Source organism: Tasmannia lanceolata, unplaced genomic scaffold (genome assembly GCF_043159265.1).
Source record: "Tasmannia lanceolata isolate RefF3 unplaced genomic scaffold, GAP_Taslan_0.1 ptg000002l, whole genome shotgun sequence".
Taxonomy (NCBI): Eukaryota; Viridiplantae; Streptophyta; class Magnoliopsida; order Canellales; family Winteraceae; genus Tasmannia; species Tasmannia lanceolata.
This window is the reverse complement of record NW_027518679.1, coordinates 37,589,051-37,603,988: the sequence shown is the minus strand read 5'-3', so window position 1 is coordinate 37,603,988 and position 14,938 is coordinate 37,589,051. Positions and strand designations below refer to the sequence as shown.

General features: G+C 38.0%; 1 protein-coding gene across 3 annotated transcripts in view; it reads right to left on the bottom strand.

The window, feature by feature from the left end:
- Nucleotides 1–270: 270 nt before the first annotated feature.
- The window catches only part of LOC143871737 (glucose-6-phosphate isomerase, cytosolic 1), a 28,298-nt gene continuing 13,630 nt past the window's right edge, over nt 271–14,938 (bottom strand). For all 3 annotated transcript variants that reach the window (XM_077376695.1, XM_077376694.1, XM_077376696.1), the window contains 11 exons: nt 14,626–14,692; nt 14,486–14,542; nt 14,311–14,364; nt 14,092–14,220; nt 12,906–12,969; nt 12,713–12,786; nt 12,534–12,587; nt 12,381–12,449; nt 2,465–2,554; nt 2,082–2,189; nt 271–562 (listed from right to left, as the gene is read on the bottom strand). In XM_077376695.1, coding sequence (XP_077232810.1) covers nt 512–562; nt 2,082–2,189; nt 2,465–2,554; nt 12,381–12,449; nt 12,534–12,587; nt 12,713–12,786; nt 12,906–12,969; nt 14,092–14,220; nt 14,311–14,364; nt 14,486–14,542; nt 14,626–14,692 — 817 coding nt within the window. In that variant the 3' untranslated portion in view covers nt 271–511. The remainder of the gene's footprint in view (nt 563–2,081; nt 2,190–2,464; nt 2,555–12,380; nt 12,450–12,533; nt 12,588–12,712; nt 12,787–12,905; nt 12,970–14,091; nt 14,221–14,310; nt 14,365–14,485; nt 14,543–14,625; nt 14,693–14,938) is intronic.

The window sequence follows — 14,938 nt, the reverse complement described above, 5'->3', positions numbered from 1 at the left end:
GTTTTGTTTCCTATTTTCCTCCCCTGATTTGGATAAAATAGCATATAGATGCAGTATGGCTATTGCCAAGCAATAATCAAGTTTAGTGCGCTCTTGCGAATTGGAGGCTGAGTTTCCTCGAATTAACTCATTTTTCTCTTCATATATCTCCTACTCTTTTCTTCTTCTTTAATTTCTGTTTTGATAGAACAAGCCCAAGAAACAGAGACAATTCCTGAAAATGATTCTGCGAGAATTGTACACAGAAAAATCGTAAACACAACTCCGTGATTGGTTCCAAAATACTGCAAATCAAATTATTATTAGTAAACTGCAAGTACGATTATCAGATCACTCTTGCCAAAATGGACTGCATCTGCATCAGTCATGATGCAGAGATAACTTAAAACAATTACACGGACTCATATTCCCCAGAATGAAATTCAGTCTTTGCAACAGCGACTTGAATGGTTATAAGGTCAAAGTAGTGCTTATATATGATTCGAAACCGTAACTTCTCAACCCAAGTGCATTATATTTTCGGTAGCCGAGTAGCCGGATCCGAAGAAATATGAGATGTTGCCTGAAAAAAGAACAAAGATTAGGGGCATAGTAACGAAGATATGAACTCATAGAGAGACACATGTAATATGCATCTGCACGCATATTGTAAGTGCATACATTCAGCTCTCTCCACATCACACAGTACCTAGGAGAGTACACACCATGTGGATTTTCTAACCAGGCTATACGGTTTAACATCATGACAAAAGATTGAACAATGTGCATTATACGCACAACATGACTTAGGGTTTGTCCATATGCAAACATTAATGTGCTTATGTGCATGAAGGTAAAAGTTCAATACATGAATTCTTTTAAATTTCCACCGAAGCCAACACGAAATGACCGAAATGTTTTCGTTTCCATCTCGACCGAAAAGATATCTAAACCGAAACACATACCGAAACTAAAATAGTAAGTGTATTAGTGACATACTACATCAGTATGTATTACATAATATTATTTAGATGAATTGCATGTGAAATGTTGTGTATGTAGTATCTATAAATTTTTATGTGAATCACATGTGAAATTTGCTACATGTTGAATTATCAGACATCGGCAACCGTATATGTCACTAGGTCCTTCATGTTATTAAATAATTATGGATGACTATCATGCTTATGTAATGTATTCTGAGTGTGTATCTGTACCCTTTCTAGCATTTCGTGAAGTTTCATCTAAAAATTGTATCATTTGCATAGTTTCCATAAGTTTCCGTGATTTTACAGGATTTCCACCAACATTTCTAACCATAACCCAAATGTTTTTGTTTCCGTGGTGACAGAAATCGAAACCAAAACTGAAATTTAAAACCTCGAGTCCACGAGAGGGCACCCTTTGGACTGCCTTACAGGATGTGAAACCCTTACAAGTCAAGAGGGAAGGCAAGAGCAAACAGGCATGGAGAAGACAAGAATATAAGTTAGTCGTCAATGGGTTCAGGGTTAGGAGTGAACCAGGGAGGAATGCATGTTAGCGGGAGAATCCAACTTCTAAGCTGGGGTCACTCCCTTGTTTTTGTCACAAATCCCATGCATGCGCTCCAATACGAAAGTCGGAGAACAATTCAGAACCCCTTGGGGAAGATTGAAATGGGGTTTCACAATATACTTACATTCATAGATGTGTATGCACATAAATGTGGGTGCACCAGAACATACAAGCATAAAGGTCATTTCCAGTTAATGTCGCAGATGGCAGAGCACCATGTTACTTGTTAAAATGTACAATCAGAAGTCTCGGGAAGATGGGCAAATGTGCATTATATGTACCCAAGTATCGCTTAGAATTTTCTTCTATACATTAATAAATGCATACATGCATTTACCACAATCACATAAAAAAAACCAATCACAGGATCCCTGCACTGATTAAGCAATACACCCAAATTAAATCCAAATAAGTTGGTTTAATGAACTATATGTGAGATAGATGGAGAAGTTTGTATGTATGTCACATGCATGAGCTATCCAGTATTCTTGCATAAATATTAGTTAGTGCATGATATACCCATGAAGTGTTCATGCAGATCATACCTCGAGATATTTTGTTAACATTGTCGTGGTACTGAAATTAAAACCCTCCACAGGCTCCCCTTTTGTGCGAGACAAGTTTAGTTGCTTTCTAACTTGAGAAGCGAGCGACTGTAATGCCATGGGTAAATTCATATTTCATTCTTGAGAACAATCACTAGAAGAATAGGAAGCCAGAATCGAAGAAATTACTCTATTTTTTTATTTTTTTTTAATGGTAGAAATTATGCTATTTTTTTTAATGGTAAAATAAGAAATTAAGCTATTTTATGATGCAAATTATCTTAAATTGTGAGATGTCAAAGCATGAGCACTGATTAAGTAAAAGATTCATGCAACTACATAAAAATATAACATGAGCTTCAAAGAGAGTTTTAGAAACAGACCTTTCCTAACTCCACCCCCCATTGATCAAAAGAGTTAATTCCCCATATGAAACCTTCAACTGCAATTCTATGCTCGTAAATCGCTAACAACTGAAAAGCATAGCATTCGATTATTATGTTACGACAAGCAAAATATCATAATTCACCAACAAGTGTATTACGAAAGATAATGATTATTATGCTACAAAGGCAAAAGAAAAGGATAGACACATGAACAGCTAAAAAATGATGCCCCAACGGAATTAAAAAAGAATCCCAAATGCCCTTGTTCAATAGCAGTGTTCATGTATGGAAGTATTTTCTATGTATATTCCGAATACTTTAATACGAAAACGAAAATGAAATGCCTATAGATATCCGCATTTCTATTAGCATTATCTTCGAATTCCAAATTAGAATGCTGCATTTTCTGTATTCCTTCCATGTGCACGCTCGATCTCTGAGCATGCCATAACTAAGAAATAAAAGTTTCCGTCAACATATAGCATCACTTCAATTAAGATGTTATATGTCGAAGAGATGGAAGATGTGGAGATGGAAGAAGAAACGAGAAGGAGGGAAAATAGGGAAAGGATCCATGCAAAAACTCCCACCCCATAAATTCATCATTATATATATATACACACACACACACACACTAGTAAAAAACCCCGTGCGATGCATGGGCCGACAAAGAACTGTACGGACCACGTCATAGGTTGATCCAAACCGTCCATGTGATGGAACACAACATAAATAGGTTGTGCCCCAAAAATCATTTCCATAGGCTGATCCTAGCCGTCCTATCTATAGAAGTTTCCATATTTCCTCTTAAATCGGATGGTTAAGATCACCCTATAGATTTTTTATTAAAAAACCATAAAGGAAGGGGGTAAGATTGAAATTATGTGGCTTTAATGGGTGCATTTGTTAAAAAGCATAAAGGAGTGGGTAGGATTGAAAATATGTGAGTTGAATGGGTGCATTTGTTAAAAAAAGTCAAAAAAAGTGATGTGTAATTCTCATAAAATTTTCCAAAAATTCAAAAAATTCTCTTCTTTTCTCTTCTCCTATATATATATACTAGTAAAAAACCCGTGCGATGCACGGGCCGACAAAGAACGGTACGGACCACGTGATAGGTTGATCCAAACCGTCCATGTGATGGAACACAACATAAATAGGTTGTGCCCCAAAAATCATTTCCATAGGCCGATCCTAGCCCTCCAATCTATAGATGTTTCCATAATTCCTCTTATCTTAAATCGGATGGTCAAGATCACCCTATAGTTTTTTAATTAAAAAACCATAAAGGAGGGGGGTAAGATCGAAATTATACGGCTCTAATGGGTGCATTTGTTAAAAGCATAAAGGAGGGGTAGGATTGAAATTATATGATCTAATGGGTGCCTTTGTTAAAAGCATAAAGGAGGGGGGGGTAGGATTGCAATTATATGAGTTGAATGGGGGCATTTGTTCAAAAAAGTCAAAAAATGTGAGGTGTAATTCTCACGGATTTTTCAAAAAAATTGAAAAAACTCTCTTTTCATCCCGGCTTATTATATATATATATATATATATGAGAATAGAGTTCCTAAGGTGTCACCTCATATAGCTTATATGAGGTGGCGCTTAAAAACATAAGGGGCCCACTTTGTTTGGATGATCTAAAGCATTCATTTGATAGGCCCTCACATAGATAGGGTGTGCCCAAAAAATCAACTTCATAGGATCATCCTAACCCTTCCATTTGTGGAGGTTGAAATGGATGGGGTATAAACCTCCATAAATCTGCCCATTTTTAACCTCCATAAATGGAAGGGTTAGGATGATCCTATGAAGCTGATTTTTTGTAGGCACCATATCCATCTAGGGGCCTTTCAAATGAGTGGTTTCGATCACCCCAAAAATGTGGGCCCCTTATGTTTTGTGAGCGCCACCTCATATAAGCTATGTGAGGTGACACCTTCGGAGCTCCTTAGGATCATTCCAACCCTACGAACCGTGGAGGTAAAATGGATATATATATATATATATATATATATATGTGTGTGTGTGTGTGTGTGTGTGTGTGTGTGTGTGCGCGCCTAAAAAATCAGCTCCATGGGATCATCCTAACCCTTCAAACCATGGAGGCAAAATATGGACAAATTCGTGAAGGTCTATACACGTCCATTTTTAACTCCACAAATCGTAGGTTTGGGATGATCCTATGGAGCTGATTTTTTGGGCACACCCTATCTATATGAGGGCTTATCAAATGAATGTTGTGGATCATCAAAACAATGTGGCCCCCCTATGTGAGCTCTGCTCAAATAAGGTTATCTGAGCAGCTATATATATATATATATATATATCCATTTTACCTCCACGGTTCGTAGGGTTGGAATGATCCTAAGGAGCTGATTGTTTGGGCACACCCTATCTATGCGAGGGCCAATCAAATGAATGCTTTGGATCACCCAAACAATGTGGCCCCTACTGTATTTTAAGCTAGTGTGTAGGTAACTTATCTAGACTAGTGTGCACACACACACACACACACACACACACACACACACACACATGAGGAAATGAAGTATAAGCAGCTGAACAGATAAGCTATCTGTGCATGGCTCACAAACCATAGTGGGGACCACATTTTTGGGGGGGATCCAAAGCATTCATTTGGAAGACCCTTCCATGGATAGGGTGTGTACCAAAAATCAGCCCTACAGGATCATCCTTACCCAATCAAAGTTGGAGGGGAAATGGACAGACACTGTTTCTGCCCATTTTTTCCCTCCACAAATGCCAGGGTTAGGTTGATCCTAAAGGGCTGATTTTTTGTACACACCCTATCCATGGAAGGGCATTCCAAATGAATGCTTTGGATCCCCCCAAAAATGTGGCCCCCACTATGGTTTGTGCAGCCATGCACAGATAGCTTATCTGTGCAACTGCGCATACTTCATTTCCTCTCTCTCTCTCTCTCTCTCTCTCTCTCTCTCTCTATATATATATATATATATATATATATATATATATATATATATATATATATATATATACACACACACACACACTAACTCGTCCGTCCTCTTGGAATAGCTACTGGCCATGGCGTGAGAGAGCGACAGATCGAGAGAAAAGGAAGTTTCCAGAGTGAGAGATACGCCAGGGAAAGATGTGAGTTGTGAGTTGGTAGAGAGAGGAAAAGGGGGGAAATTTGGGAAGGGTATGGCGATCGAGATTTTGCGAGATGGGAGAAATTCCCCAAACATAAGAAAATAAATCTCGCCACCACTGGGCGATATTTTGTGCTTATCGAGAGATGCTGGGAGGTTTTTTTGCGTATCGCGAGAGGTTGGAGAGTTTAGCTGCTTTTTTTTTTTCCTTTTTATCTTTTTTTCGAGATTTCTCCTTTTTATGCTTTATTTTCCTAGATTTTGGGAAATTATGAAATGTGAAAAATAAAGCTGAGGAGGAAGGGGATGCCGACACGTCGTCATGAATAGTGAAACCCCCTTCCCTCTTTATATATATATATATATATATATATATATATATATGAGAAAAGGGTTTCAGCACTCGCAGATAGGCTTATCTAGGCTCGAGCACAGAAACAGGGGGGGGGGGGTTGATCCTAACCATTCATTTGGAAGGCCCTATCATGGATGGGGGGCCTACCAAAAATCAGCTCCATTGGATCACCAATGGGTGTCCATTTGTGGGGCCAAAAATGGACAGATACTGTTTGTCCACAAATCTGTCCATTTTTGGCCCCACAAATGGACACCCTAAGGTGATCCAATGGAGCTGATTTTTGGTGGACACCCTACCCATGAAAGGCCCATCAAATGAAAGCTTTGGATCCCACCCAAAATGCGGCCCCACGCTGTTTCTGTGCTCGAGCGCAGAAACCATTTCCTCTCTCTCTCTCTCTCTCTATATATATATATATATATATATATACTAGCAAAAAACCCCGTGCGATGCACGGGCCGTCAAAGAATTGTATAGACCACATCATAGGTTGATCTAAACCGTCCATGTGATGGAACACAACATAAATAGATTGTGCCCCAAAAATCATTTCCATAGGCTGATCCTAGCCCTCCAATCTATAGAGGTTTCCATAATTCCTCTTCAATCGGATGGTTAAGATCACCCTATAGATTTTTTATTAAAAAAGCATAAACGAGGGGGTAAGATTGAAATTTTGTGGCTTTAGTGGGTACCTTTGTTAAAAAGCATAAAGGAGGGGGTAGGATTGAAAATATGTGGGTTGAATGGGTGCATTTGTTAAAAAAAGTCAAAAAAAGTGATGTGCAATTCTCATAGAATTTTCAAAAAATCAAAAAATTCTCTTCTTTTCTCTTCTACTATATATATATATATATATATAAGAGAGAGAGAGAGAGAGAGAAGGGTTGCTGCACTCGAGCACAGAAACAGGGGCGTGGGGCCATTGGGGGGGGGGGTGATTCTAAGCATTCATTTGGAAGGCCCCATCATGGATGGGGGACCTACCAAAAATCAGCTCCATTGGTGGAGCCAAAAATTGACAGATACTGTTTGTCCACAAATCTGTCCATTTTTTGCCCCACAAATGGACACCCTAAGGTGACCCAATGGAGCTGATTTTTGGTGGACACCCTACTCATGAAAGGGCCCATCAAATGAATGCTTTGGATCCTACCCAAAATGAGGCCCCACCCTGTTTCTATGCTCGAGCGCAGCAAATGCATGCTCATATATATATATATATATATATATATATATATGAGAAAAGTGTTCCTGCGCAGCTGCTCAGATACCTCCATCTTTGATTGGGTTAGGATGATCCTATAGGGCTGATTTTTTGTACACACCCTATCCATGGAAGGGCCTTCCAAATGAATGCTTTGGATCACCCAAAAAATGTGGGCCACATGAGTTTTTGAAGCAGCTGCTCAGATAAGCTATCTGAGCAGCTGCGCAGGAACACTACTCTCTCTCTCTCTCTCTCTCTCTCTCTCTCTCTCTCTCTCACACACACACACACACACACTAGTAAAAAAGGCCGACAAAGAACTGTACGAACCACATCATCGGTTGATCCAAACCGTCCATGTGATGGAACACAATAGAAATAGGTTGTGCCCGTAAAATCATTTCCATACGCTGATCCTAGCCCTCCAATCTATAGAGATTTCCATAATTAAAAAAGCATAAAGGAGGGGGATAGGATTGAAATTATGTGGCTTTAATGGGTGCCTTTGTTAAAAAGCATAAAGGAGGGGGTAGGATTGAAAATATGTGGGTTGAATGGGTACCTTTGTTAAAAAAAGTCAAAAAAAGTGATGTGTAATTCTCATAGAATTTTGGGAAAAATTCAAATAATTCTCTCATTTTCTCTTATGCTATATAGTATACTAGTAAAAAAACCCGTGCGATGCACGGGCCGACAAAGAACTGTACGGACGACATCATAGATTGATCCAAACCGTCCATGTGATGGAACACAACATAAATAGGTTGTGCCCCAAAAATCATTTCCATAGGCTGATCCTAGCCCTCCAATCTATAGAGGTTTCCATAATTCCTCTTAAATCGGATGGTTAAGATCACCCTATAGATTTTTTATTAAAAAACCATAACGGAGGGGGATAAGATTGAAATTATGTGGCTTTAATGGGTGCCTTTGTTAAAAAGCATAAAGGAGGGGGTAGGATTGAAAATATGTGAGTTGAATTGGTGCATTTGTTAAAAAAATAAAAAAAAGTGATGTGTAATTCTCATAGAATTTTCAAAAAATTCTCTTCTTTTCTCTTCTGCTATATAGTATACTCGTAAAAAACAAAGAACTGTACGGACCACGTCATAGGTTGATCCAAACCGTCCATGTGATGGAACACAACATAAATAGGTTGTGCCCCAAAAATCATTTCCATAGGCTGATCCTAGCCCTCCAATCTATAGATGTTTCCATAATTCCTCCGAAATCGAATGGTTAAGATCACCCTATAGATTTTTTATTAAAAAATCATAAAGGAGGGGGTTAAGATTGAAATTATATGGCTTTAATGGGTGCCTTTGTTAAAAGCATAAAGGAGGGGGTAGGATTGAAAATATGTGAGTTGAATGGGTTCATTTGTTAAAAAAAGTCAAAAAAAGTGATGTGTAATTCTCATATAATTTAAAAAAAAATCAAAAAATTCACTTCTTTTCCTCCCAGCTTATAGTAGTAGATAGATATAGCAGAAGAGAAAATGAGAGAATTATTTGAATTTCTCCCAAAATTCTATGAGAATTACACATCACTTTTTTTTTACTTTTTTTTAACAAAGGCACCCATTCAACCCACATATTTTCAATCCTACCCCCTCCTTTATGGTATTTAGCAAAGGCACCCATTAAAGCCACACAATTTCAATCCTACCCCCCTCCTTTATGCTTTTTTAAATTATGAAAACCTCTATAGATTGGAGGGCTAGGATCAGCCTGTGGAAATGATTTTACGGGCATAACCTATTGATGTCGTGTTCCATCACATGGACGGTTTGGATCAACCTATGATGTGGTCCGTACAGTTCTTTGTCTGCCCATGCATCGCACGGGGTTTTTTACTAGTGTCTCTCTCTCTCTCTCTCTCGCTATATATATATATATATATATATATATATATATATATATATATATATGGAGAAATTATATGATGCCCGATCAGGCATGACCTTGAAAAAAGCGCCACTCTTGATGTTTGATCCAACAGCAGCCCCTTAAAAAGATGAAAAAGGGGGCTGTTGTTAGATCAAATATCAAGGGTGGCGCTTTTTTTCATGCCCGATCGGGCATCATATAAAAACTCATATATATATATATATATATATATATATGTAGAGAGAGAGAGAGAGAGAGAAAACGGTTCCTACACATATGTGTAGAGAGTTCTCTACACACTAGCTTAAAATATAGTGGGGGCCCACATTGTTTGGGTGATCCAAGCCATCCATTTTAAAGGCCCTCACATAGATAGGGTGTCTACAAAAAATCAGATCCATAGGATCATCCCAACCCTACGATTTGTGGAGGTAAAATGGATGTATTTAAACCTTTACAAATTAGTCCATTTTTTGCCTCCACAGTTCGAATGGTTAGGATGATCGTATGGATCTGATTTTTTGTGGACACCCTATCTATGTGAGGGCCTTAAAAATGAATGGTTTGGATCACCCAAATAATGTGGACCCCACTGTATTTTAAGCTAGTGTGTAGATAAGTTATCTACACATGTGTAGGAACCGTTTTCTCATATATATATATATATATATATATATATATATATATATATAGAGAGAGAGAGAGAGAGAGAGAGGAAAGTGTTGGTGAGCTTAAGCGCCATATCACATCGGGGCCTACTTTGTTAGGATGATCCAAAGCATTCATTTGAAAGGCCCTTACATAGATAGGGTGTGTACCAAAAATCAGCTCCATAGGATCATCCTAACCCATCCATTTGTGGAGGTAAAAAAGGACAGACATTATTTGTCCACAAATCTGCCCATTTTTGTCCTCCACAAATTGAGGGGTTAGGATGATCCTATGGAGCTGATTTTTGGTACACACCCTATCTATGATAGGGCCTTGCAAATGAATGGTTTGGATCACCACAGAAAATGTGGGACCCATGTGATTGGGGAGCTTAAGCTCACCATAAGTTTGGTGAGCTTAAGCTCACCAACACTTTCCTCATATATATATATATATATATATATATATATATATATATATATATGAGGAAAATGATTGTGAGCTTGAAGCTCATATAGCTTATATGAGCTTGAGGGCCCAAACACATGGGTCCCACATTTTCTGTGGTGATCCAAACCATTCATTTACAAGGCCCCATCATAGATAGGGTGTGTACCAAAAGTCAGCTCCATTGGATCATCCTAACCCCTCAAAAAGCGGAGGGCAAAAATGGGCAGATTTGTGGCAAACGGTGTCTGTCCATTTTGCCATCCACTTTTGGATGGGTTAGGATGATCCAATGGAGCTGATTTTTTGTACACACCCTATCTATGTAAGGGCCTGTCAAATGAATGCTTTGGATCATCATAACAATGTGGGCCCACATGTATTTGGCCCTCAAGCTATATGAGCTTCAAGCTCACAATCATTTTCCTCATATATATATATATATATATATATGTGTGTGTGTGTGTGTGTGTGTGAGAAAACGGTTCCTACACATATGTGTAGATAAGTTATCTACACACTAGCTTAAAATACAGTGGGGGCCACATTATTTGGGTGATCCAAACCATTCATTTTTAAGGCCCTCACATAGATAGAGTGTCCACAAAAAATCAGATCCATAGGATCATCCTAACCATTCGAACTGTGGAGGCAAAAAATGGACTAATTTGTGAAGGTTTAAAGACATCCATTTTACCTCCACAAATCGTAGGGTTGGGATGATCCTATGGATCTGATTTTTTGTAGACACCCTATCTATGTGAGGGCCTTTAAAATGGATGGCTGGGATCACCCAAACAATGTGGGCCCCCATTGTATTTTAAGCTAATGTGTAGAGAACTCTCTACACATATGTGTAGGAACCGTTCTCTCTCTCTCTCTCTCTCTCTCTCTCTATATATATATATATATATATATATATATATATATATATATATATATATATATATATATATGAGGAAAGTGTCTCTAGTCTCTCCCCTAGATAAGCTTATCTACTCCTCCCTTTAAAAAAACACAGTGGGCCCACGCTGTTTGGATGATCCAAAACATTCATTTGATAGGTCCTAACATAGATAGGGTGTGCCCAAAAAATCAGCACCAAAGGGTCATCCTAGAACTTCGTTTTGTGGGGCACACCATGTCCAAAATGGACGCATATAAACGTGGACGTTTATATGTGTCCATTCTGGGTACCACAAGGCACCACAAAACGAAGTTCTAGGATGACCCTTTGGTGCTGATTTTTTGGGCACACCCTATCTATGTTAGGACCTATCAAATGAATGCTTTGGATCATCCAAACAGCGTGGGCCCACTGTTTTTTTTTAAAGGGAGGAGTAGATAAGCTTATCTAGGGGAGAGACTAGAGACACTTTCCTCTATATATATATATATATATATATATATATATATATATGAGGAAATGGTTTGTGAGCAGCTGCTCAGATAAGCTTATCTGAGCAGAGCTCACAAACCATAGGGGGGGCCACATTTTGGGGGTGATCTTAAGCATTCATTTGGAAGGCCCCATCATGGATTGAGTGTGTACCAAATATCAGCTCCATTGGATCATCCTAACCATCCCATTTGTGGAGGGAGAAAATGGGCAGATTTGTAGACAAACAGTATCTGTCTATTTTTCTCTCCACAAATGGACACCCTAAGATGATCCAATGGAGCTGATATTTAGTACACACCCCATCCATGATGGGGCCTTCCAAATGAATGCTTAGGATCAGCCCAAAATGTGGGCCTTCACTTAACATTATTACAAGGATGCCATTAAGGCCATCCAAATGATGGGCCCTAAAAAATAAATGCAAATTAATTAACTTTAACGAATGTATTATGTAAAAGCATGTAGTATGTGTGATAGGCCCTATCTAACTTGGTAATTTCAACAGTTTCCCACGGTCAGTATATCTAGAGGATCATATGTCTGAACCGAACATGAAATACAATAAATGTCCTCCCATAAATATTAAGATGCTACTTCTGACTCTTGGATGGGTACTCATCCTCCATGGGCCATTTGGCAGCATCTAGCGACAACTTTCAATTAAACAAATGCATTTTCCCTAGAATCAAATGAAGAAAAATTCAAACATCCACAATAATTCTCATGTTACCAACTATCAGGTAGGAGACTATGAAGAGTCAAAAGCTAAAGATACTTCAACATACTAAAAGGTATCAGAAATCCTGCACAAACCTGTCCAATATTATAAGCACTAAGGGAGGGAAGTAAAAGGCTGAGGGATGGCCGATTCCCAGAAAAAGTCTGCAAAAGATGATCCAGGACTTAAAAAAATCAAATATCTAATGGTAGACTGCGAAATTGGAACATAAGAGAAAAGAAAATCACCTTGTGAGTAATAAGATGGTTAGGGACTTTCTCACTTAACAGCTCTTCTGGTGTCTGAGAATTATCCAATTTTAACATGATACCCAAATAATTTAATCACATTAAGCATTACAAGCATATCAAAACATAGTTTCCTATATCTTTCAAAAAAAAAAAAACAGAGTTTCCTATGATCCTACCTTCCCATAAGCAAGAGCATCTGGCTGAGCAAAAAAGTTTGACATGAGCTCATCGTGGTTACTCACCATTTCACCTGCAAAATAGATCAAGAATATGAATGAACAAATTGGAGGGAAGCAAAATCCTGAAACCATCTAAGCCATTGTTGTTAGAACTTTTCCTGCCAAAATTCGTGTTCTACTGTTCTGATACCTTTCAAGTACACAGGTTGTTGACTCTTCACAACACCGATAAAATCACAAGGAATAACACGCCCCTGAAGGTTGAAAAAAAAAATTTCCAATTAGCCATTTAGATTGATAAATGATAGCACTGCTGTCTTTTTTTTTTGAATGGCAGATAGCACTGATGTCTTTAAACAAACAATGTCACAAAACCAACATTTAATGAATAACACTCCGGTACTGGAGTGTTGATAATACATATCCAAGAGAACATGAGTTATTAGTTCAAGCTAGCATGCCCCATAATAGAACTAATATTACCAGTAACCTGAATACTGAGATCCATGTTCTCCAAAAAATTGCCTCTGGATTTCAGAGGCAAGAATTTATCCAAAAAGGAGCTGGATGAGACTGGCTAGGATGCTTTAATTGCTTTTTTTTTAAACAGGAGACGGGAGAATTTCAGCAAGCTTTTCCTTGGAACATAGTAAATCAGAAGTCATCAAAGCTTAAAGTTTCCTCATGCTTCAGAAAATTGCAAAAGTTAAAAAGCACATTTCAAATTATACAGACTGACAAGAGATTCCCTCTTTTGAAAATTAAAAAATAGGAAAAAAGGCAAAAGGAAACAAAAGGGTGAAAAGGATCACAAAACAAGATTTTTTTTTTTGAGGTTTTGAGAGCAAAAAGTTAAAATCATTCCTTAAACACGATGAGGTAAGTACATATAGGAAGAATGCAAAAGGAATTCGCTACAATAGCCTCGTAAATATAGCACCACAGAGGGGAAAAAAGGACTAATGTACCTTCCTACCTGAATAAAACAAAAAAACGCTTACCAACACTAATGACACTCATGCTAAAAGTGAAGGTCCAAATCCCTGCTACCTATTATTTGCTAGTGATGGAGCATGTTATTAACACCTGGATGGGGCTATATTTAGTGAACTGACTATCCTCTTCAGTAAGATTGTGTGTTATTAACACCTGGACAGGGATATATTTAGTGAGCCAACTATTCTCTTCAAAATTATATCCATTTATATTTTGATCCATGGTATCTTCAAGAAAAAAATATTTTGATCCATGGTGACAATAGTAAAACTCGTTAAACTACAATTGACTCTAAATTTAGTCAAATGTGCTCTAACTTGTAATCTATATTCATAGGCACTGAAGTACATGCACATATCGTACACAGGCAACCAAATTACCTGGTGGATTAGCTGGTAAAAACTATGCTGACCATTTGTGCCTGGTTCACCAAAATCTATTTCACCACACTCATAGGGGAGTTTGACACCATCAATGGATACACCTTTCCCATTACTCTCCATGCTGACCTATACCAAAAAAACAAATCAGAGTGTGACCAAAATTGTGCAGGACAAATCCTTGAGTTACAAGCAAAGGCAGAAAGCAATAGTATATGCCTGTTGAATATGGGGCGCAAATTTCTCCAGTGCCTGAGAGTATGGTAAGATGGCCTGGAAAGAAATGAGCAGTTTTTTTTTAGTCACACCAATAATTAGATGATGGACTCAAATGAAATAGAAAGACAAATGGACAGAATTAAAATCAAATTTCCTAGCAGATCTAAATACTTACTCTGGCAGGATAGCCAAGAAAGGAAACATTCCATACACTCAACAAGCCTAAAAGCACCTGCTTGCAGACAGTCAATGCAGATGTGTCATAGCATGTTTAATGGACTTAGTATCCTGTGAAAATAATATCGGTCAACTTACAGGTATGTTATTCTCAAATGGTGCTGAATAGAAATGTTGGTCAATGCTTGAAGCTCCCTCCAGAAACCTTCAGTGGAAAATCAGAACATCTTATGCAAGCATATGCAAAATATGAGAAGTATACAGTGTTAAACTGTTAATATATATCGGGAAATGTTATGCAGAGGTAATAAGAAACAAAGAATGGATTGAATATAATGATGCCAAAAGACTGGGGACTTATTTAAGTGTAAGGTTGTGCTTGTATTTAGACAAAAGAGAGAAAATACTTTCAATGGACCATAGTCCCTACTCCTTGCCAGAAACAACCAGA